The sequence below is a fragment of the Pristiophorus japonicus genome, chromosome 15, assembly GCF_044704955.1.
Source record: "Pristiophorus japonicus isolate sPriJap1 chromosome 15, sPriJap1.hap1, whole genome shotgun sequence".
Taxonomy (NCBI): Eukaryota; Metazoa; Chordata; class Chondrichthyes; family Pristiophoridae; genus Pristiophorus; species Pristiophorus japonicus.
Window position 1 is genome coordinate 158,139,287 of NC_091991.1, and position 24,826 is coordinate 158,164,112.

At 42.9% G+C, this 24,826-nt stretch overlaps 1 protein-coding gene across 1 annotated transcript in view; it reads left to right on the forward strand.

The window, feature by feature from the left end:
* The first annotated feature begins 228 nt into the window (after positions 1-228).
* Positions 229-24,826, forward strand: part of LOC139281621 (apolipophorins-like) — a 41,011-nt gene continuing 16,413 nt past the window's right edge. Inside the window, exons 1-9 of the mRNA XM_070901766.1 lie at positions 229-244; positions 1,987-2,145; positions 4,540-4,664; positions 5,385-5,636; positions 8,051-8,341; positions 9,082-9,240; positions 9,557-9,741; positions 11,158-11,340; positions 13,361-13,452. Of these exons, the coding sequence (XP_070757867.1) occupies positions 229-244; positions 1,987-2,145; positions 4,540-4,664; positions 5,385-5,636; positions 8,051-8,341; positions 9,082-9,240; positions 9,557-9,741; positions 11,158-11,340; positions 13,361-13,452 (1,462 nt within the window). The remainder of the gene's footprint in view (positions 245-1,986; positions 2,146-4,539; positions 4,665-5,384; positions 5,637-8,050; positions 8,342-9,081; positions 9,241-9,556; positions 9,742-11,157; positions 11,341-13,360; positions 13,453-24,826) is intronic.

Sequence of the window (24,826 nt, forward strand, 5' to 3'; positions counted from 1 at the left end):
CACCACCTTCCCGTATTATCTCCATATCCCTTAATTCTCTTGGTTACCAAAATATTATTGACCTCTGTCTTAAATATACTCAACATTTGTTGTCTACTTTTATTTTTTATTGTACAATTTTACTCTATATTAGTGTTTTCTTGTCATTTTTGTTATATTGAAGTGTTTGTGGCTCTATGAATACTGTAATCAAAACTTCTCAACTAAATAATTGGTTTTAATTGAAAAATGACTTGCTTTGAAAGTTTGTTGAAGAAAATGTTATAATTCTTAATGCTACAAATTAAAATAATTCGTGAACAGCAACTAAAAAATCATTTAGAACCTAGTTAGTTTATAACCCTCATAATTTTGGAAAAGTTACAAGATGGTTCTAACTGTAAAGAAAGCTGACTGAATCTGACATTCTGGCTTTATCACATTGGAGCTGATAACTTGCCTTAGAGGGAGTGCAATGAAGGTTCACTAGATTGATTCCTGGGATGAGAGGGTTGTCCTATGAGGAGAGATTGAGTAGGTTAAACTTGTACTCTCTGGGATTTAGAAGTATGAGAGGTGATCTCATTGAAATGAATAAGATCCAGAGGGGGATTAACAGGGTAGATGCTGAAAGATTATTTCCCCTGGCTGGAGTGTCTAGAACTAGGGGGCTTAGTCTCAGGTTAAGGGATTGGTCATTTAAGACAGAGATGAGGAGGCATTTCTTCACTCAGAGGGTTGTGAATCTTCTGAAGTCTCTACCCCAAAGGGCTGTGGATGCTGAATCATTGAGTATATTCAAGGCTAAGATAGATAGATTTTTGGAGTCTAGGGGATTCAAGGGATATGGAGATCGGGCAGGAAAGTGGAGTTGGGGTGGAAGGTCAGCCATGATCTTATTGAATGGCAGAGCAGGCTCAAGGGTCCATATGGCCAACTTTTTTTCCAAATTCTTATGTTCTTATGTTTGCCTCCATTGTAAATTGGGCGAGATCAGTGTGTGGGAGGGGGGACAGATCAAGTGACAAGCTCGTGTGCTGAGGCTCAGAAAGATTTTAGCTTTCAGGTGTCACTTACATATGCAAGATCAAGCTCCCTCTGCCGACGGGCAAGAGTGGGACTTTGGGCAGCAGTTGGCCTCCACCAGGGACCCACGGGATTGGTTCCTGACACCAGGCAGGTCCATCAGTGGGTTTCAGGATGGGAAGGGAGAGGGGGAGGGATGGGTGGGAACCCGGGGCAGAGGTGGATCAAGGTTTACTTTTGGGCCTTTTCTGGCTCTGGCTGCTGTGCCCGCCGGGTTTGGCCTAGTGGGGCAACCACCTCTGCTCCGCTACTCAGGCCTTGGATTAAAATGGCAGATTGGGGCCTGATGAAGTCATCGGAGCCTGAGTTGCATACTTAAAGAGGCTTGGGCCAGATGTTCTTGCCTCCTGCAATTTAAAATTGTAGACAGCCAGATTGAAGCGGGAAAATAGTGGGAAAGTCCCGTGCTCCATTTTAACTGCCCGCTCACCTGGTGTTCGCCAGGCCGGGGAGTTAAAATCAAGGCTGCTTTTTCAGTTGGTAGAAAAATACAGTGACAGTTGTGACCGAAGAAGTAAAGTACAGATAAGTATATTTCAAATTTAATATTATATTTCATGTCCATTTATCTAGGAAAATTTGATCTATACTGAATTCAAATGTATTTTCTGCAGAGCTAGTGATTATTATTCACAGCAACATGACTGACTTTCATAATTTATTTTTAGTGACCATTTCCTTTCAGCACGATTAAAAAACCATCATTGTCCAGTTAATGAGAAGCACTTTCAATAAGTTTAGAAATATTTCTGCTATTATACCTGTTTTCAGGCAGGATCACAGAGTGGGAGAACCAAGCCTGCACCAAATATGTTATAAATAGACATGCACATTCGATTTGAGCTCTGAAGTGTGTATTTCCACAGTGTCTTGAGTTGTGAATCATTCTTTCTAATTTGACGACTGAATTTGTTTTCTTAGTGGGCTCATTTGTATGGACCCATCTGTCTCAGCTGATGGAAACTAATGACCCCCTCAAACAGCAGATTAGGGAAACTCTTCCCAATTACATCGTCAGCAAAGACTTTGACCTGGAGCACTGGAAATATTCATCGTATGTGGATGCCACCTTCCAGTCAGGTACTGTGCCGCTGTGTTCGATCTGAGTACGTCAATTATTTTAGAGTGAATGTCCATTAATTCTAACTCCTATATCAGCCCCATTCGCAGAACTAATGGCAACAAAAAAAAAGATCTTCGCATGTTGCAATTTCCTAAGCCAAAAAGATGTATTTCAGGATTATGGGGTATGGAGAGAAAGCAGGAAAGGGGTACTGAGGTGAATGATCAGCCATGATCTTATTGAATGGTGGTGCAGGCTCGTAGGGCCAAATGGCCTACTCCTGCATCTATTTTCTATGTCTCTATTAATGGTCATGTTGGGTAATTAGAGCTTTAAAAGTTTGCTTTGGCTAGTACATTTTAGAATTATAACAACTGGTTAATAAATAAGATTAGTTTGGCCCTTTATATTTTGGCAAATGTTTGACAAAACTGGCATAACATTCTACTGGAATCCGCTGTGCTGCTGTATTGTAGCCTGATATATGGCTTCATGTCAAAAGAATTGTGATTTTTTTTTTGGCACACAATTGTCCCAATGGAGGAAACATTATAAAAGGGCCCTTTGTAACGTCCAAACATTTGCTAATATACCACATGCATTGTTTGTATGTAGCATTGGCAAAGCTCAGACCAAAAGACTTAGGTAACCAGCTAGTGAAAAATAAATCTTCGTTAACAATCAGGACAGATTGGGAGAACAGCACCTTGGAACCCTAATGTACAGTTCTACAGATTGACGGGATGTAGGATTTCACCTACAGGGGAGCGAGACTAATTGGACAGCTCTTTCCAAAATCCGGCAGAAGCACGATGGGCCTCTTGTGCAGTATAATTCTATGATTCTTGGTTCACATTTGATGAATAGTCGCCTGGACAAGGCACGCTAGAATTACCACTGTATACGGAACTGTGCCCAAGTATGAGTCCCAGGATGGGAGAGGGAAACGCTGGACAGAAACATTTACAGCTAAAGTTGAGGTCCTCAATGAATATATTGCTTCTGGATTGCAAAGATGTCCACTCTCAACTGCTGGTTTCTGGCTCCTGAACTGTTGGCTCCATCTATAACAATTTCAGTGGGCAATAGAGCTGTTTTTGATGGAAATTATTCAGTGAATTAATTAGTGGGAGCAACAGTGATGGAGGGGCTAGAAATTAGCCAGCCTAACGCACGTTTTAACGCAATTTTTTCGCGTTAAAAGTTTTTTTGGCGTTAAAAGAAATCTAACAAAATTCCCCAAAGGTTAAGATTGGCGGTTTTGAAATATTGGCGAAAAGCGGATCGCCAATACGTAAAAAATGGGACTGCCTAATCTTGGCCGTTTGGCGAACCAATACTCGGGTGAAAAAATAACGCATGAGAAAAGCAGGTGTTGCAACCTCAGAAACCTACAAAAAAGTTAAGTTGAAGGTTTTTAAAAAAAATTATTTTTCAGCGATTAATTACTTAAGGATATTGTTAATGTTTTCTGATTTTTTTAATTTAAAAATTTTTGGAATTAAAAAAAAAAAAATTTCTCCCCTGTACTTTTGGCGATATCGGCCTCGCGGTAAAGTTAGTGAGGACACGGTTTCCAGCACCGCCAATTTTTATCGACAGACGTATTTTTGGGCCAAATTTACCCCGTTAAAAAGTGGTGAAATTTTTATTATTTTTTTCACAAAAATGATGTTAAAAAAACAAGTATCGACAGGCTGACGAATTTCTAGCCCAATAATGTTGCAATCATTGAGCCGACACCCTTCAGTTCCCAAGCCTTCATCCCACCAATTTGGGTAAGAATTGGAACCTTCTGAGCTCCCGTGTGCTCATGGTAAATTTGGTGTGATCAGATTGTTACATTTGTGCTCTGGGATTAAGTTACTGCCCAGCACAGTAAAACTGCATTACTATAACTGTCCAGTACTACAGATAATAGATAACAATTGCTATCACTTGTAAACTGTAAGATCAAGAAATAGAGATTATTCATGATTGATAATTGAGTAATAAGTGTCACCATTAATATGATTTTTTTGATAATCTAGATGTTTAAGATAACTACCTGTGGTATTTCTTTGATGTAACACACATTTCAAATTGTTTATTTGGCAAAACCACGAAAAACACCATTTCCGTTACACGATTTCTTGGGCACACCGGACAATTCTCGATGCATGTCCTACTCCATCACCGTAACATCACAGATATCCCGTTTATGTGTGAAACGGGCGTTTCCACCGCTGTTACAACAGTGGAGTGGCAAAAGCCCTGAGGAAATTTTGCTGTTTCTTGGACAGCAGTAAATGTTTACTGTACTTGTGTTGCTAATTATGTCAAATAAATAGTTAAAAAGATGAATTTCATGGTATTTAAAATGCTTTTTATTGCCCACGATTTGAGATTTTGTTACATTTCATTTGTTGCAGAGCCGTTTTCTGTCGGGGCAAATGCAGAAGCAGCCCTCATTTTCTCCCCAAAGTCCTTTTTACCACGCTCCGCCATGGCAAATCTTACCGTGTATGTGATGGGCTATGCTGTCAATCTCCTTGAGGCAAGTTACATTTGATCAAAATGAATGTTTTGTTTTTAAGTATCAGTTCATCTTCAGAAACAGCTTCAATTTGTTTCTTTGTTGCAGATACTTTGCCCCAAAGGCTTTTCGACATTTGTCTGGTCCCCATTAGTGTCACAGTCGCCAGTACATTTGGCATAAACAAGTCCCTGTTGAGTAATTGCTCAGATTTTATTTGAACTTCACAGACTTTCCCAACTAACTGTGATTGTAAATCACATCAACACATCTCTTTGAGAAGGTTGTTCAGCATTTACGTATTTTTACTCTCATTGTCTTGAAATCTTTATTTAAGATATAAGTTTTACTGATTTTGAGTGCAGTTTTTCCCACTCCAAACTAATTAATCAACTTGTACCTTTGTCAGGAAAGGGTTGCATTTCTACCGCATAAAACAGCATTAATTTTGATTCCATTCAATAGAGTTTACAATACACCTTCACTGTTGGCGCCTTTCATTGTATTTATAAATTACTTGGCTGAAGGAATAAAGAGCCAAGTTTGATGACACCACCAAGTTAGATTGCAGGATGAGGGAGAAGTGGAATGGGAGAAGGAGGATTAGGTTTGTAGATAACCTCATCAGTCACTCCAGATCCGCTAGTGGCCACAGCCTTAGTGATGTCCCTGTCTCTATTTTCCACAAAATTCAATCCATTTCTCAACCCTTTTTATATGTTTTTGCTGCTGTTACTTAAGCGTTCAGAAGTGTTAGACAATTGTGGTACAGCCACAATGGGTTTCTCAATGGGAATCTCTCCAAATCGATACTTTGTGGAGGAAGAAGAGGAGAACCAACTCAGGAATGTGCACTCTGCAGTGCCCTCACAGCCACAGTTACAGAGCAGGACTCGCATACCTACAACTGTTCGAGGAACAGAGATTTACAATGAAGGCTGTGGACAATCCCAAGGTACTACTCGCAACTTCACCCACATTAGTCAATTCTCAGTAGGCAGATGCACAAGGCAAGTGATGGATGCCTCGTTTGGTCAAGCAACCAATTTCATCTTCCTCATGATCAACTAGCAGCAGCATGAGAGGACTTGGTAGTTTTACTGAATGACTGGATTTACGAAGACCGAACGGGTTACTGCACAATGCCACTATCCACATAAATTGGAAAAGATTTCACTCCATGCACTTTCAGCTCATTTGTGACCATCAGTCTTGGTTCAGATTCCTGCGGAGTGCCTAGAGAAACAGAAAAGGACCAAAGGTTGGGATGGTGTCCTTATGAGTAGCCTTCACATATAGTTTGCAGTAAGACTGGCATTGGAAAGTTCTGTTAACTCTTACCGAAGGTCAGCAGGGTCAGTTACACCAGGATTGCATCCAGCGTGGAACTCTACTACGGAACCTGCTGATGTGTGTGGGGTCAGGAAGAGGGGCTTCTAGGAGCAGGCCTTCACTGATTTGGGGAAGCATGTATGGTGTATCCTGCTGTTGAAGACCCCAGAAATGCTGGAGGATGGATGCTTTGATGAGCGTGAAAATTGGCTAGAGCTAGAAGATTCATGAGCCAGGGCTTTACTTAGCTCATTGTTGCCATTAGATTTGTGGTCACACTGATCAATGCCCATGTTGAAGGAGTGAGCAACATCAGGCGCATGGCTGGAATGGGCAGCAGTGATGGTGCTTTGGAGGAACAATCTGGTTGAATTTTCAGCCCAAGCCCCCTTATCTTTGAGGGTCTAGACACCGATACCGAACTAGACCCACAGGTAGGCCCCACTTCTGCTAGGCTTGGCCAATTATGCCAGGTGACACCAGGGGTACCTTTGCCAATGTTAGAGTCTTGACAAGGCCCTTGTATGAGAAGTGCTAATCCAGTGATATGCCACTCCTGATCCTACCCCTCTTACGTTGATGTTCACGTTGGGTTGGCTGGAGTCTGCACCCCACAAAGCCAGCCTGAAAGCTCTGCCTTAAAGCCAAAACCTGATGTAGCCAATTTCTGGTAAAGTTTGTGACGGTTCCGGCGGACTCCCACTGAACTTACGGAACGACTGAGCAATTTAGAGGCTTACGTTTTTTCACGTGGGGTAAAATGGGAGACTAAGATGAGGTGAAGGAGCGTTAGAAGATTAACACCAACACTGGTAGCCAGTTTCTGCCATTCCAGCTTGCCTTTGGGTCCTGTAGCTCACTGTCTCGAACACTGTACCCTATCTCCTTTAACTGAAATTCCATGGCCTAGTCAGGAGAATGGGATGCTCATTGTCTCGCAAAACTGCTTCCAGACATCTTGAACCAAAAAAACTTGCCGGCGTAAAAAGTCAGAAACCGTGAGATCTTCAAATCTTGCACAGCGCTTGTTTTCCTGCCTTTCATGCCTGAAGCTCACCTCTATCATTCAGAGACTGATCTCAGTGCACTAAGGGTTAGGTGGGTGCTCTTGTTGTACCACCCCCTGCTTCCAGTCAGGATTACACCCTATGGGAAAATCTACGCCAAAATTCTGTTTTTATTACATGGAATCCTGTGTTTTGGGGATCATAATCTAGACAGACAGACTTGGATTTATATAGCGCCTTTCACGACCACCGGAGGTCTCAAAGCACTATACAGCCAATGAAGTACTTTTGGAGTGTAGTCACTGTTGTAATGTAGGAAACACAGCAGGCAATTTGTGCACAGCAAGCTCCCACAAACAACAATGTGATAATGACCAGATAATCTGTTTTTATCACGATGATTGAGGGATAAATATTGGCCCAGGACACCAGGGATAACTCCCCTGCTCTTCTTCGAAATAGCGCCATGGGATCGTTTACCTCCACTTGAGAGGGCAGATAGGGCCTCGGTTTAATGTCTTATCTAAAAGACGGCACCGCCGACAGTGCAGCACTCCCTCAGCACTGTGCTGCAGTATCAGCCTAGATTAATGTGCTCAAGTCCCGGGAGAAATCACTATTGGCGATAATAGTGGATGAAGACAGATATAAACCCATTTATAGTAATGGATTAACACTGCCACTGAAACAGCAGAGATGGAATTAACATACACAAGTATTGAATGTTCATCTACATTTATCACAATTAGAAATTTCTAGCCCCACATTACACAATTCCATCTATTTGTTCCATGTAAACTGCAAATTTGTGGTCTTGCTAATGATGCCTAACATTTTGGAATGACAATTATTTGTACAATTAAGGATAAACCTTATGTCATTCTAAGATGGCATAAAATTTGTAATAAAAACAGAAAATACTGGAAATATTCAGCAGGTCAGGCAGCATCTGTGACAGAGAAACCGAGTTAACGTTTCAGGCCGATGACCTTTTGTCAGTATTAAATTTGTTTCATCTGAGCAGCTTTTGTATTTATATATACCATTTTCCTGCTTGTATTTGTACAGGTTGGCATTCGAGTAGAAAACGCTGAGTACCTTGTACAGAAAATATTTGGTCACAAGCAAGCTCCTTTTATGGGCAGTCCCACAAACATGAAGAATTCAGGGAAAAAATGGAGGGCGAGAAATCCAGCGAAATCTTCCGTTCAGTCTCTGGATAAGAAGGGGACTGTGCGGAGGCACGCTGTCGGCAGGTTTACAGCATCAAAGCAGCAGGTGGAGAAATTGAAACCTCGAAAGGCAAAACAAAGCTGTCAGAACGTGGACTATAATAGGATTTATGAAATCGAAGCCAAAGTAAGCATGCATGTATCAAAATACTTACCTGAATGGGCAGATATTGCATTTAAAGTCTGAACTGATCTAAACTGGAAATACAATAGATCATCAGGCTGAATCTCTGGAGGGGATTTCAGTTGTGCTCAAATGTCATTTGTGCAGGAGGCAAAAGTATTAATAAAAATGTACAAATTTAATGTATATTAATAATGTATATTATACTCAGAAAAATGATACTGCCCAGAACGGACTAGACTTCTACTATAGTTCCTTTCGAGCCCTGCGCTAGCAGATTTGAAGAGTCCCTGGAGCAGTGCATGCTGACATAAGTAAGCAAAGCGATCAAAATTCAGTGAAGCCACTTGCAACTCAAATGCTGCCATTACTTTGCCAAAGGTTACTCACTATTCAGTGAAGTATGATCCCAAGCCATTTTTAGAACATAAGTAATGACTGCAGAGGACATGCACTTTAGAGATTTCAGAAGAATCACCCATCTCACAGAGTTCTCTTTCAATCTCCAGTTGTAAACTCATGTTACACGTACTGAGAGAACATGAGCAGTGTTTGGATTTCTGACCCATTTGGATCATGTATTCCACTCTAAATGAACTGAGTTTGGGTCAGTTTGGGATCCAAAATAACTTTGGCACAAAGCCCGTGAATACAAAGACTGTGTGCAGGAACTGCTCTTCCATTAAGCTGCTATTCTCATACTTGCACTGCATTGAGACCTTTATCTTGTTTTACTGGATTAGTTTAGAAAAAGAATGGCAAAGAAGAAGAAGAAGCTGACATGTGGTCTGAGCATGAAGATATTTGGCAACGAGCTGAGTTTTTTAGACTGCAGTGATGTGAGGACCCAGATAAAGCAATACTCTCTGGATGTGGCAGAAATTGCAATCAGACTCTTAAAGGTACAGGAAGTTTTTCATCATACAATTTAAGTAGTTTAGTTTTGTTAATACCAGTATCTGATAATTGAAAGATTATTCACATTTTCCTGAGAGCAGTAACAAGTACACTGATTCTCCTTATGGGAGCTCCTAATTAGCCACTGTAACTTTGGCAGAAGATCAGAAGAAAGGCCAGCTCGATGCATAAGCAGGGTGTTTGCCAAAGTTACGATAGCCGATCGGGAGAGTCAGCGAGAAAACTCCCAGCGATGACTTGTTTCCTGCTGAACTCGACAGTACTGTGCAGTGACTCTGTTCATCCATTGTTTCTCTTTAGGGTCAAGAAGTCCAGTATAACAGAAGGACGAGTCTAGCTACAGAGGAATTGACATTTTCATCCATTTCAGGCCTCCCAATTAGACTTGCAGTAAATGCTTCAGCTGCCACAAACATTAGAATTAAAGGGAATGTAGACCTTAAACAGTGGACGCACTTTATCGTCACTGGTTTCATCAAGCCAAGGTATGGACACCAGTAAACAGTCACAAATACAGAATGCTGATAACTACATTTATATTTATTTTGTTCCGCAGAGTGGTTGAACAAAATTGCAACAAATCTCCAAATTTCCATAAAAGTAAATGTTACTTTATGCAAGGGTGACAAAAAAATCCATTTTCAGTTTAGCTTTGCGATTGTCGGGATATTGTTAACATGTTTTAAGTACACAATATGGATGTGTCTAACAAAGTTGAACTATGCAATTTTAAAACAGAAGGTAACTAAGAAATGTTCTGTCAATGTAAAATATCATTCTTTATACACATTCCAAATGAACATTTTTAATGTAACTTTATAGTCCAGGGAAACTAGTAATTGAAAGGCTGCTCTTTAGACATTGACTTCAGCTCAACTGGTCAATCTAGAAACAATTGGAACTAGGCTCAAAGGCTGACTCCGTGGATCCCGCTGGTTGATATCACTGGGTGTGTCTGCTTGAAATTGTTTTCCTTTAGGCTTCAAAGTGGAGACTTTAAATTATAACTTTAAAAAAAAACATATTCAAAATAGTAACAGCATAAATGAAAAGGTAAGTAATTTACATTCAAATACCCACCCTTGTAGTTTCTCCTCGATCAAGTATTTCCCTTTAGAGAAAATGGGCTAAAGATTTGTTTGCTCAGCAATGCCTGTTCAGCTCTTACCGCCCGAGCGCTGTGCTGGCAGTGCCTCCCGCGACCTTCAGTCACGGTTTACCGGCGGCACTAAAAGTTAATGTTGCACACTCTAGTGCCACCCACTTGGTGATGTCAATGAGTGTGCCACACTCCCTTAGTGCCGCGGTCGTGAAATTGAATGCTTGCGCCTGCCGTAGCGCCTGGTGCATATTCCGACAGGGAAAGCAGGCATCCCGAAGATATTTCCGCTGGTGAGCAAGTGGGCGGTTGGTTTAAGTGGAATTTATTTGTACTAATGTATCTCTCTTAAATGTTCAACACTGTTGCTAATCTCTCTTGCATTTTCTTTGTTTTCGGGTGGTCCAACTGACCTACCCTTTAGGCGCTAGGATGCTGGTTTCCTAGCACCAGAAATTCAGCAGCGCTCCTGCGTTAGCGCCCCAGGAATCAGGGTTAGCGCCCTCAGAGGAGTGTGGAATGCTTCCCTTAGCGCACCACTCCCCTCTTGGGGCGCTAAAAGTCAATATCCCGGTTGGAGGCGGTAAACATCGCCCGGCGCTAAAGTTAGCGACCAGGCAGTGTCACCGCCCAAACCGGGTTATAACGAATTTTTAGCCCAATGTGTTTATTGCAAATAAGTAACTTCTTTCATCATGTATAATGATTGTCCAAAAAGCCTATGCAATGTAGACATATGTTTCTTTTGACATTTGAATTGTGGATAAGTGTCTAACAAGGTATTCATACTCTTTGCTTTTAGTGCTCATATTCATGTCTCTGTCCACATGGGGGTTGAAGGGACAATTGGTAAAGCTGGTCTGGAGTGGGTGGCAGGCATGAGGACGTTGACGAGCCTGGATGGTGGCATCCAGTTAAAGAAAGGACATGACTTGAAAATTTTCCTCAACACACCACAGGAAACTATGGAGATCATAGATATCAGGTGATAGCACAAAGATTACTTTGATCTGATTACCACTAATCCTACAAAACCCTTTATTCAGTATCAAGTACTCAATTCACTGTTGGCAATTTTGATTCGGTTTTGGGGTCCTTAATGCAGGTGGTGTGAATTCACAGTGGCAATGTTGTACAGTAGAGTTCGCTATCTCCATCCTTCACTCATGGGCAAGATACTACAGTAGTTCCCTCTGATAAAATGCTGTTTAAGGAATATCACAGTTTTGGTGCACAGTTTTCAACAAATCTTTATTTAAAATTCAGTACTTCTAAAAGAATCAAACCCTTAGCGGAAACCAACTGGCCTCCAGGCTAAAGGTGCTTTAAAATTCTAAACTCCAGATGCTATATTGCTTGAGACTCTGAATCTGATATTCCACTATAAGGACATAAGAAATAGGCTATACGGCCCCTTAAGTCTGCTCCGCCATTCAATAAGGTCATGGCTGATCTTCAACCTCAACTCCATTTTCCCGCCCGCTCCCCATATCCCTTGAATCCCTTAGTGTCCAGAAATCTATTGATCTCAGCCTTGAATATGCTCAACAATTGAGAATCCACAGCCCTCTGAAATAGAGAAATCCAGAGATTCACAACCCTCAGTGAAGAAATTTCTCATCATCTCAGTCCTAAATGGCTGACCCTCTTATCCGGAGACTATGCCCCTTAGTTCTGGACTCTCCAGCCAGAGAACGCAACACCCCAGCATTTACTTTGTCAAGCCCTCTCAGAATCTTATATGTTTCAATGACATCACCTCTCATTCTTCCAAACTCCAGAGAGTATAGGCCCATTCTACTCAATCTCTGCTCCCAGGACAGCCCTGTTATCCCACAAAGCAATATAATGAACTTTCGTTGCACTGCCTCTAAGGCAAAGATATCCTTCCTTAGGTAAGGAGACCAGAACTGTACACAGTCGTGGAACTGGAGGTACATCTCCGACACGCTGGATTTTCTGCCTGCCACAAACAATTATCCTTGCACCTTGATGATCGCCTGACATCGGGGTCATTTAAAACATTTTGGTGGACTCCTCGGGCTCTGCCAGGGAACGTGTAATAAAAGGATCTGGGGGAGAAACTCGCATGGTTTGTGACTCCCACTAGTGTCTCCAGGGGGCGCTAATGGGGCGCAAACTATTTCTTGCCCGGGGGTGGGGCGCGGGAGTTAGCGGAGTTGCAAAATCGGTAGCACCCCAGGCCACTGCTTCTCCGGCGATGATGTGTGCAATGCCCCGTTTTCGTCCCACGTGGCCTGTTTTCACCCCACGGAAGAAATTGGACAACACCCTGATCAGCCGCCACGGGCAATGTCAGCGTCAGCCTCGCGGGTCGCGAACCGGGCTGCACTCCGCTCGCGGGGCAATAGTAAGAAGGAAGGTGTGCGGCAACATTTTGTCCTGTCGGCTGACTGACCGATCCGGCCTTCCGTTATCTTTTTCGCAGGGTCCGTGCTGAGATGGTGCAGCCTGGCACAGAAATGAAGTGAATGGTAGCTTTGTTCTCCGGGGAGGGGGCTGGGGAGGTGCGGAGGGGAGGGGTGTGGATTTCCTGAGGCCCATGTTGCTTTTGTAGAGCATGCTTGCTCCTCCCAGCTCCACAAAATAAATAAAACTGAACTTCTGAGCTTCTCTTGGGCTGAAGCGCTACTCAAATGGCAACAGACGTGTTATGCAGCTTACAGGCCCAGGTAGACACCACTACAATAACTATGGAAACTCTATTAACACTTTTGAAAACAACTTCCTTAGTGGGGCCCAGAGGAGCGGTCCTGTTCGTCCAGGTCCCACACGAGAAGTCTGGGCCACTGCTGCTCCAGGCTATCCTCTCCCCATTTATTTGGTTATCATTTTAATTTTATAACCTGGCTTGAGAGGATTTAAAATTATTTGCAGCCCATAAATAAATCAACACCTTTTGCATGTATTACAATGTGTGAAGGCCAATAACCAATGGGGAAAGTGCCTGACTTTTATATTACATCCATTTGCTCTGGTTGCAGCTCAAGACTTTACACTACAAATCCAGGTGGAAAGGAGGAAATTATTGGATCGCTTGATCGAAGTGAAGCAAGAACCTGCAGTGAAGAAGAATGTAAGTTGGTCCTGTACACACTGTTTTGAGTAATGGTAACTCCTTATCATGATTATTGTTCAGATAGCTCAATCTTCTGAAAGTCAAATTGCCCAATACTGGTGACAGATGAAATGAGGCAACAGTGAGGTCTACAGTCCTCCCCCTCCCCTGCTAGGATTGCCATTGGACGCCTTTTCCCCACCCACCACATGTAAGTGCCAGCAGAGAAGTGGAGCCCAGTGTCGTGGACCATTTCCCTCATGGCCAAAGCCTACAAAAACTGCGTTCTGTTCCGTCTTCAGAGCTCTTCTGCCCTTTTAATTGCTGCAGTGGCAACCCCGGTGCAGCATTGCCATCTCCTCCTCCCCCGCCCCCACCACCCCCCCCCCCCCCCCCCCACCCCCACCACTATAACACCGACTCATCTTCCTGAATTGGATTTATTTAGACGTACAGGACAGGCACCTGGTGGGCGGCATTTACTAGGCCCTCTGTCTGCATTAGGAAACTTCAGGGCCATTACAGAGGCTTCCCTGGGCCTACCACCACCTTTCATCAGTGTGTTCCAGAGATTGGTGGTAAGAGGAGCAGGTCGGAGGAAAATGGATGGGGGCGCCAAGCCCAATCTCCCTACTGGCATCTACACACAGTGGATGGCAGTCACAGTACGGGCGGGGAAGAAAAATCCAGGTTGAGGCTGGGAGATGGTGGTAGGCCGCACCACCCTATTTTTCCACCATTTCCGTTGCCATGCATTTCAAGTTTCAAGTATTATCCAGTTCCCTTTTGAAAGTTACTGTTGAAGGATGTTCTTGCTAATGAGGGAGTGCAGCGAAGGTTCACCAGACTGATTCCAGGGATGGCTGGACTGTCATATGAGGAGAGACTGGATCAACTGGGCCTTTATTCACTGGAGTTTAGAAGGATGACAGGGGATCTCATAGAAATGTATAAGATTCTGACGGGACTGGACAGGTTGGATGCGGGAAGAATGTTCCCGATGTTGGGAAAGTCCAGGACCAGGGGACGTAGTCTTAGGATAAGGGGTATGCCATTTAGGACTGAGATGAGGAGAAACTTCTTCACTGAGAGTTGTTAACCTGTGGCATTCCCTGCCGCAGAGAGTTGTTGATGCCAGTTCATTGGATATATTCAAGAGGAAGTTAGATATGGCCTTTACGGCTAAGGGGATCAAGAGGTATGGAGAGAAAGCAGGAAAGGGGTACTGAGGTGAATGATCAGCCATGATCATAGTGAATGGTGGTGCAGGCTCGAAGGGCCGAATGGTCTATTCCTGGACCTATTTTCTATGTTTCTATCTGCTTCCACCACCCTTTCAGGCAGTGTATCCCAGATCACAACAACTCGCTGGTGTAAAAAAAATCATCTCACCTCTGGTTCTTTTGCCAATTACCTTAAATCTGTGTCCTCTGGTTACTGACCCTCTTGACAGTTTTTCCTTATTTACTCTATCAAAATTCATAATTTTGAGCACCTATATTAAATCTCCCCATAACCTTCGCTGCTCTAAGGAGAACAATCCCAGCTTCTTTAGTCTCTCCACATTACATTGCGTACTTTATCTTTCAACCGCTGAGATACTTCTTATTCCTATGGTTCAGTCAAAGTACTTGAAGGTTTTATCTAGGGCAGCTGGGTTCTTGGTGTTTTGTCCAGTTTATGATGTCAGGGTAGATTTTCAGCTCTTGGGTACTGCCCACCTCTATCATCATTGATAGTGTGTCATTGTAACAGACCATAGACGTTGTTAATTACATTACTTGAACAACTCTTATGGAAGCATATGATGTTGCAAATTAAATAAGTGACCACACAGTAAAATGAAAATACAACTAAATAGCAGAGAAATGTAAACTGCGATGTGAAGAGGAAGGTCAGTAATGTATTAAAAGGAATGACTCCTCCATTAGAGATCCATGGCCATTTAAAAGAGATTTTTGCTCTGAGGGAGGGGATAGCAGTTTCAGTGTGTCCGCAGAGATTCTATCGAGTGGGGGAGGAGAGAAAGTTTAATGTATCCCCTTCCATCCAATTGGAGATGCATCTTTTTATCCAGCCAACAAACCCAATGTAGTTAGATTTCACAAGGGCTACAGTAGTAACTAATAGGACAATAAAACTGATAATCATTCTGTAACCAATAATAAAACAGTGTATTAGTTTTTAGTTGAATTATAATTAAACCTGTATAAATATGTAGTAAAAGACTTGCATTTATATAGTGTCTTTCATGACATCAGGACATTCCAAAATATTTTACAGCGAATGAAATACTTTTGACAACAGCAAAATACTGCGGATGCTGGAATCTGGAATAAAAACCGTAAATGCTGGAAATCTCAGCAAGTCAGGCAGCATCTGTGGAGAGGAAGCAGAGTTAACGTTTCAGGTCAATGGCCCATCGTCAGAATTCAGTTCTGACGAAGGATTATCGAAACGTTAACTCTGCTTCCTCTCCAGAAACACTTTTGAAATGTAGTCACTGTTGTAATGTAGAAAATATGGCAACCGATTTGCATACGGCAAGGTCGCACGACCAGTGATGCGATGATGACCAGATAGTCTGCTTTCAGTGATGCTGGGTGAGGGAGAACCGATTTTCTCTTTTGCCATGGGATCTTTTACATCCATCTGAGAGGGCATGCAGGCCCTCGGTTCGACATCGCATCTGAAGGACGGCATCTTAGACAGTGTAGCGCTCCCTCAATACTGCGTTAAAGTGTCGGCTTGAATTATGGGCTCAGATCTCTTGATTGGGGCTTGAACCCACATCCTCCTGACTCAGGCGAGAGTGCTACTGAGCCACAGCTAACACCTAAATATGTAATAGTCAGATCATCAGATAATGACAAAAGTGCAGGTAATTTATATATTTATTAATTGAGGATGTAGCCCGGATGTTTCTGTTAATGTTGAAGACCAATAGTATTCAATTGGTGAGGCTACTTGTGCTGTGGTGGGAAGCATGGTCTTCCAGAACAATGCTCTCCTACTTATTCATGTTTGTTGGCAGTTGATTCTAGTAGCGACAGCTATGTAGAAAAGCATGGTTACCAGTAATGGATGCAACTGCTGTTCATGGATTCCATCACAGTTGTTCAAAACTGAAAGATAAATTATTACTTATTCTGTAATAAGTATTACTGGTCACAGAGTTGCCTCAAATTATTTTGTTGTTAAACTTGCAGCCAGAGTTTATAATATTACACTGCACTATACGTGTGTGTGTGTGTGTGTGTGTGTCTTGCTTTATTAATTTAGAGGATTGCCTGTGCAATTTGTTGAAGTACAACAGTTAAGCCAATTCATTTGAGAATAGAATGCGGCAGTACTAATGTACATATTAATATTTTGTTTATTGGCTACTTGTACTCAGATTTTTTATAAACGTAAAAGCACTGTCCACCGCAACATATCTGAGCCAGAGCAGAGCAGAGACCTGGGCTGCATTTAAATAATCAAGAGATTCGATCATTGGAAGTTATTAATTCAAAGGTTAGAATACTTCAGGGTAGTCGCTGGGAAGCTGTAAAGAAAAGTTACACCATGTGCCAGCTTAGGCTTTAAAGAGGAGTAACTGGAATCATGGCTCTCCTAGAAACTTATCTTTCAAACACATCAAAACTTTGCCTGAGGTGTGGCGAAGTGGCCCTGAAGGAGATATTTTTGCATGCAGACAGAAACCAGACCACTTGGAGAAGTGCTTCTGGCCCTCTTCATTCAACCCTCACTCATGTTTCACTAACAGCATAGAACACGTAACTATTCCAAAAACCAGAAGAGCCGAGGGCCCAGCGGCAGAGCATCCTCCTGACTCAGGCGTGCGCACTAGGTCTGTGCAGCACTAGGTCTGTGCAGCAGAGCAGATCTCCAGTTATCCTGGTTTACCCTTGCCATTGGATAAAGGCCTAGCTCTGTCAAGCCCATGTGGTGGCTGATGTGCAACGGCCACCACACATTAAAAAAATCCACGCACAGGCATCTTCCACCCCTTCAATTGGAGTTCAGGACTGGAACATCGGATCCTTCATTGAAACATCTGGGAACTCATCCCTTGTGGTGTAGAAGCAAGTCATCCTCGTTCGAGGGACTGCCTATGATGATGATGATTCCAACACTTTATCTACTTATGGTGTTTAACACAGATGTTAGTTCTCCAACCATTCCGGTTTATTGTGGAATAAACTATATCGTAAACATCTCTGCAATTTAATTCTAAATCAAAACTAGACTTAACTAAGATCAGTATTGTTACGTATTTGGTAAAGGTGAAAAATAATTGAGGTGTAAAGAACATTTTTTTCAGTGATATATTCAGTACCATCTAAATGTAGCTTATGCTGCACTGTTCCAGCAGCACTGGCTAGTTACATGACAGTGTTATATATCCATGTTTTCACAGTAAAAACTATGTATCGCAGTCTCGGCTCATATAGCAGTTAATCAATATCTATTATTTTACCTCGCTGGGTCAAAATTCTGAGACATTAAACCGAGACCCCGTCTGCTCTCTCAGGTGGACATAAAAGATCCCATGGCACTATTTTGAAGAAGTTATCCCCGGTATCCTGGACAATATTTATACTTCAATCAACATAACAAAAACAGATTATCTGGTCGCCATCACATTGCTTTATGTGGAAGTTTGCTGTGCGCAAGTTGACTGCCGTGTTTCCCACATTACAACAGTGACTACACTCCAAAAGTATTTAATTGGCTGTAAAGCGCTTTGAGATGTCTGGTGGTTGTGAAAGACGCTATAGAAATGCAAGTCTTTCTTTCATTTGGGTCGGGATAGCAGAGGAAAATCTAGCTCCTATGAGCTCAACCCTTCCCTATTGCAGTTTTAATGGATTTGGCAGAATGGAATATTATAAAACTCTTTGGAAACTATTCTTTAACTATGGATGAATTTTTTTCCTTATATTTTCCTTAAAGTTTTTCACTGTCTTACAAACACACAGATTTTACAAAACTTTACAAACCTATTCATATTGTTAAATAGAAAATAAATGAATTAGGTTTTCCAAAGGGAAGGGGAAAGAGTGATCAACTTCAGAGTGTGGCATTAATATGTGGAATTAATATTCTCATTTTTTTTATTTAGGTATATTCCTACAGTTTTATAAGCTGCTCTATTTATCTTTCTCAATCCTGCTACCCTTCCTCTTTTTGTATCTTACATGGTTCTGATTAATTTAAAAAAAATTAAACTCAAATGCCTTACTATATCTTCTATTCGAAGCCAGGTATCTCAGTGGCAAGAAATAAAACTCTCCCATCTTGTTGCTGTAAATTTGCTAAACTCTTCCGATGTGACATTGTGTTCACAGAGTTCATTGTGTTTAAGCAATTGAATTACTGCTGCCATGGTCACAACCTTGATGGATAAATCTCACTGAAGGGTCAAGTATTTATGTGTAGTCTGTCGACATAAACATTCATTTATGAATGGAAAATCATAGGGCATGTGCCTGAATTCCCAACGTGTGCTTTTATCAGGTGAAACGCTACGTTGAGAATGTGGCTTCATAAATTACCTCTTCCATTTGTGTCAGCCAAGTGTTGACCTTGGCTCAGCAGTAATACTCTTGTCGCCGAGGCTGAAGTTTATAAGTTCAAGCTCCATTCCAGAGACCTGAGCACATAATCTCGGCTGACGCTTCAGTGCAGTACTGAGGGAGGTGCCATCTTTTGGATGAGGTGTTAAACTAAGAGCCTGTCTGCCCTTTCAGATGGACGCAAAAGATCCCATGGCATTGTTTGAGGAAGACCTAATGCCCTAGCGAGCATTTATTGCTCAACCAGCAGCATGAAAATTAGATTATCTGGTCATTTACCTCTAGACTTGAAGATTCCAATGCTTTCCTGGCCAGACTACCATCTTCTACTCTACATAAACCTGAGCTTACCCAAAACTCGGCAGCCCATGTCCTAACTCGCACCAAGTCCCGTTCACCCATCACCCCTGTGCTCACTGGTCTACATTGGCTCCCGGCTTGGAAACGCCTCAGTTTTAAAATTTTCATCCTTGTTTTCAAATCCCTCCATGGCCTTGCTCCTCCCTGTCTCTGTAACCTCTTCCAACCCTACAAACCCCCACGATCTCTGTGCTCCTCCAGTTCTGGCCTCTTTAGCATCCCGGATTGTAATCGCTGCACAATTGGCAGCCTTGCCTTCAGCTGCCTTGGCCCCTCTCCACGTCTCTACCTCTCTCTCCTCCTTTAAGATGCTCCTTCAAAACTACCTCTTTGACCAAGCTTTTGGGATTCTGTCCTAATTTCTCCTATGTGGCTCGGTGACAAATTTTGTCTGATAATGCTCTTGTGACGTGGCTTCGAACATTTTACTCCACTAAAGGCAGTGTAGAAATGCAAGTTGTTGTTGTTGTTATTGCTGTTTCTGGGACCTAGCTGTATATATTTGTCCCCTGTCAATTGGCTCCTATGTTTCTCAATCATAACATATCAAAAGTATTACTTTATTCGCTGTGAAACACTTTAGAATGTCCTGAGGACAGGAAAGGTGCTATATAAATGCACATTCTTTCTATTTTGCATTTATTATCAACTTCTGCAAATACTTTTTAAATACTGCATGGGATTGCTCTTTAATCTGCTAAAATTACTTTTGGTAAAATTGTAAAGATGAATGCACAAAAGAGCATAATCTCTGTGAATGAAGTTAAGCAATGCACTAAGACACTGGAATTTTCTTGAAACAGTAAACCGTTTAACTATAAAATTCCATATACAGTTCATATACACAGATATATGGGGTAGATTTTCATTTTTACCACTTGGGCTTTAAGCATCCACATAGAAAGGACAATCAGACGGGTTGGATCGCAGGCGGGGTAACAGATCCCATCTGATTTTCTTATCATTGAAAGAAATTGCAGCTGATTCTGTTAGGCCACCTCTCTGCCAGACTTTCCTTTCTGCGCTCTATGCAGGCAATGCTAAACGACCGGGCAGCAAAGTATTATATTATTATATTATCCATGATATATTATATAAAGTTATAGCTACCAGTGATTGAGTTAAACACTGCAAACTGATCTGGGCGAAAAGACAAATGGCCTCCTTGTGTGGTCTGGTACTATCTGAATCTTTGGATGAACTAGCCCACTCTCGGGTATCCATTGCTGTACGTTTTTCATAGCAGTTCTTTGACCTAAACAATGCAGAGACAAACGGTTTATTTCCTTCCTGTGCATGGAAGCAAACCAGCCTAACAAATGTTGTGCTGTGAAACAGACTCCAGTGCACAAAGTAAACATGCTGCTAATAGGAATCCAGGTTCTCCTTTCACTGCTACCACCTTTAGTTTATCCCCAAAGTACCCGTGACGATATGGCAACAGGTTTGCAGCTGTGTCTCTGGAAATAATAAGAATGAATCTTGATCAATGCCAACTGTCATAATCGGAATCTGGCAGAGGAACAGAGTCGTTCGTCTGAGTGAAAGACTTAATCACACACTTAACCAGCAACATGTGTTACTTTTTTCTCTGCATGTATTACATTGTTTTTATATTGTATCATCAAATTCACTTTGTTAGTAATCAGTCATATTTGATTATGGTGTGTTGATGGTGACCATCCCAGTGTTTCATTGAGGAATGTGGAACTGAGAGGATTAGATAGCATGGAGTATTATAGTCTGTTTGAGGCTTCTATTCTGGTATATCAAGTATTGGAACATGTATTACCACAGGTGTATTAGTAGGTGCGTTTCAAGCAGTACACTTGTTTGTAAAAGAATAGCTGGTGTGTGGGACATGATAAAATGAAGGTGCTTTTTGAGATTGGGGCTGTGGCACAAGGTTAAAGAAAGAAAGACTTGCATTTATATAGCACCTTTCACGACCACCGGACATCTCAAAGCACTTTACAGCCAATGAGTGTAGTCGCTGTTGTAATGTGGGAAATGCAGCAGCCAACTTGCACACAACTCCCACAAACAGCAATGTGATAATGACCAGATAATCTGTTTTTGTTACATTGATTGAGGGATAAATATTGGCCAGGACACGAAGGAAAACTCCACTGCGCTTCTTCGAAATAGTGCCATGAGATCTTTTATGTCCACCTAGGAGTGCAGACAGGGCCTCGGTTTAACGTCTCATCCGAAAGACGGCACCTCCGACAGTGCAATGCTCCCTCAGCACTGCACTGGATGTCAGCCTAGATTTTTGTGCTCAAGTTCCTGGAGTGGGACTTGAACCCACAACCTTCTGATTCAGAGACGAGTGTGCTACCCACTGAGCCATGGCTGACACTACAAGATGGGGACGATTAGAGCGAGATTTCTCTCTGCATTTCACTGTGCTGTACTAGGAGCACTTGACTTTGACAGTGGCTGCCCAAAATTTCCCACTACCATTAACTCTCATCTTAATAAGCACTAAATTCACAAATAAAGAAAAGTTGAAAGAGTAAACTGAGAACCTGGAGTGGTGAATTTGCTCGGCACTTCTCCTGCTTTGCTGTCGTAACTTTTCCAGGGATTCAGTTTGCGTTTGTTAACGGGGTTTCGGTCACACCTCCGCGCAGTTACGGCGAAGAGGCGGGAGAAAGCCTGCGGAAGTTAGTGAGTTGATACTTGTGATGGATGCGGTGAGCTGCGCGATCAGAAAAAGACTCCACGGAACAGATCTTCTTCTGCCCTGATCCCAATAGCTACCAAAAAAAAGGTACAGGGCAGAGGGAAACCAGCCAGTAATCCCCTGCTTTCATTCTGCCCCTGAAAAGTACTGCACCCGAACTTCCTCTGGTGTTTCTGCACCTTACTGGACCTGAATAGAGTGCAGAAATATAAACTACATGCAAATGAACTTTAGAGAGCTCAACACACAGATTTCCTCTCATGTGTCTGGGTGTAGATCAAGGGGCACACTACCCCCATAAAAATTCAAGTGTTGCGGATCTCTCAGCTGCTGTTTATTCGCTATCTGTCTTCAGGGATATCTGTATTGTCAAGAAAGATCATTATGTTTGATGTTTTTAATTAAATATGACTTTGCTTTTCAGTAAATTATTCAGGAATTATTTGGCGATAGAAATAATCACAGGCCCCCTTGACTGTTGCTGGAGAAAATTAGCCTGGGCCTCTCCTGAGTCATAAACACCTGTATCCCCTCCCCCTGACCATGGAATTGCTCCAATATCGTCCAAAATAACAGCTGCAATGCAGAGTGAAATTAGACAGTAATCTTTGGCTTTCATTCTGCTCCTCACAGTACTGCATGAGAACTTCCTCTGGTGTTTCTGCATAGAATTACATTGGGCCCAAACTTGATGAAAGCTGAGGCCCACCCAAGTGCCGCCCAAAGGACAGGCCGAGAGACCTGGCGGTACTTTGCCTGGGAGATCCCTCTAAAAGATATGCCAGTACCGACCGGTGGTAAAAAGCCGACTTACGCCGTGAATCTGGGCGGCAGCGGGCGGGAGCTCCCAATCTCGGCGGCAAATGCGATCCTCGCCAAAGTGCCGCCGAGGATTGAGTCAGGCCCGGGGAGGGGGTGCGGGGGGGGCGAACACATAAAAATAAAAAAGAAGAAAACCACTGGAGCACCTTCAGGGGACCCCATCCACATAAATCGCTGGGGGAAAAAATAAATAAAAGAAGGTCACTACCCTTTTTTTGTAGGTTTTCTTACTTACCGTTGGGGTTAGACCTTCCTCCACGCGACGGTCCTTCCGCTTGCTGCCGCCGACTCCCGCCCAGAGGAATCTGCCCAGCTTGGCGGGCAGGAGGACCCTTACGCACCTTGCGCGCTAGCGGCTGTCAGCGGGCGGTTCCCAACGGTCCTCCTCTCCCACTAGCGGGGGACCAAGAGGAAATTGTCACCGAGGGGAGACCGCTCAAAAAACTCGGCAGCAGCCAGCGACAGTGGGCGGTGAGTGCACCAAGTTCGGGTCCATAGAATATATGGCACAGAAACAGGACATTCGGCTCAACCAGTCCATGCCAGCATTTATGCTCCACTCGAGCCTCCTCCCATTCTTCCTCAACTTTCTCTATCAGCATAACCCTCTATTCTCTTCTCCCTCATATCTAGCTTCCCTTTAAATGCATCTATACTATTCGCCTCAACTACTCCATGTGGTAGCGAGTTCAAATTCTCACCACTCTTTGGATAAAGAAATATCTTCTGAATTCCCTATTTGATTTCTTGGTGACTAATATTGATGGCCTCTAGTTTTGTTCTTCCCCACAAGTGGAAACTCTCTCTCTCTGTCTATCAAAACCTTTCATAATTTTAAAGACCTCTATCAGGTCACCCCTCAGCCATCTCTTTTGTAGACGACTTGGAGAAGGGCGACTGGATTGGACGTCACCAAACTCCAGATCACTGATTGGAGCGTGGGCAGGTACAGCAGGAGAGGCGGCAAGCAGCAGAGGAGCGGCGAGGTCGGGGCGAAGGAGCAGCGAGAGATTGTAGAGCGACGTGATCGGGGCCCAGGAAAGGCATGAGTTCGGGACCAGAAGAGGCAAGGGCCCAGGGGCAGCACGGGCTAGCCCACACTGCGATATGTGTGCACACTAGGTCCGTGCAGCAGAGCTGGTCTCCAGTCGTCTTGGGTAATCCTTGCCACTGGACCAAGACCTAGCTCTGTCAAGCCCGTGTGGTGGTTGGTGTGCAACGGCCATCCCATGTTAAAAAATCCACGCACAGGCATCTTCCACCCTTCAAGATGTAGTTCAGGACCTGGAATGTCAGGTCCTTCATTGAAACACCTGTGAATTCATCTCTTTTTGGTGTGGAAGCAAGTTATCCTCGATACAAGGGACCGCCTGAGAAGTAATCAACCTTGTAAATCTTTTTTGCACTCTCACTTGTGCCTCTATATCATTTTTATATTATTGCGACCAGAACTGTACACAGTACTCCAAGTGTAGTCTAACCAAAGTTTGATTCACGTTTTGCATAAACTTCTCTACTCTTGAATTCTATCCCTCTAGAAATAAACCCTAGTGCTTGGTTTGCTTTCTTTATGTCCTTATTAACCTGCGTTGACACTTTAAGATTTCTGTATTTGTACTCCCAGATCTCCTTGCTCCTCTACCCCATTTAGATTCTTATTTTCCAAGTAATTTGTGTTAATGTTAAGCTATTAAGCTAAATCCTGCTCCCATATACTATAACTTTCAAACCTCCTCTGCTTTGCCCCTGAAGCCTCCATTGTCCCTGGCCCTTTAAGGTTGCAGCTGCCTTCAAGGCCCAGGCAGAGCCTGGATTTCCTCTGGATTTGTTGCATTGGGTCTGCAGCTGCTCATGGTACTGAGCCTTGACAAGAAGATTGGACGCTGAAGATAATAGAGCACACTTCTGGTGCCCTTCATGCTAATTCTTCCTCGACAGC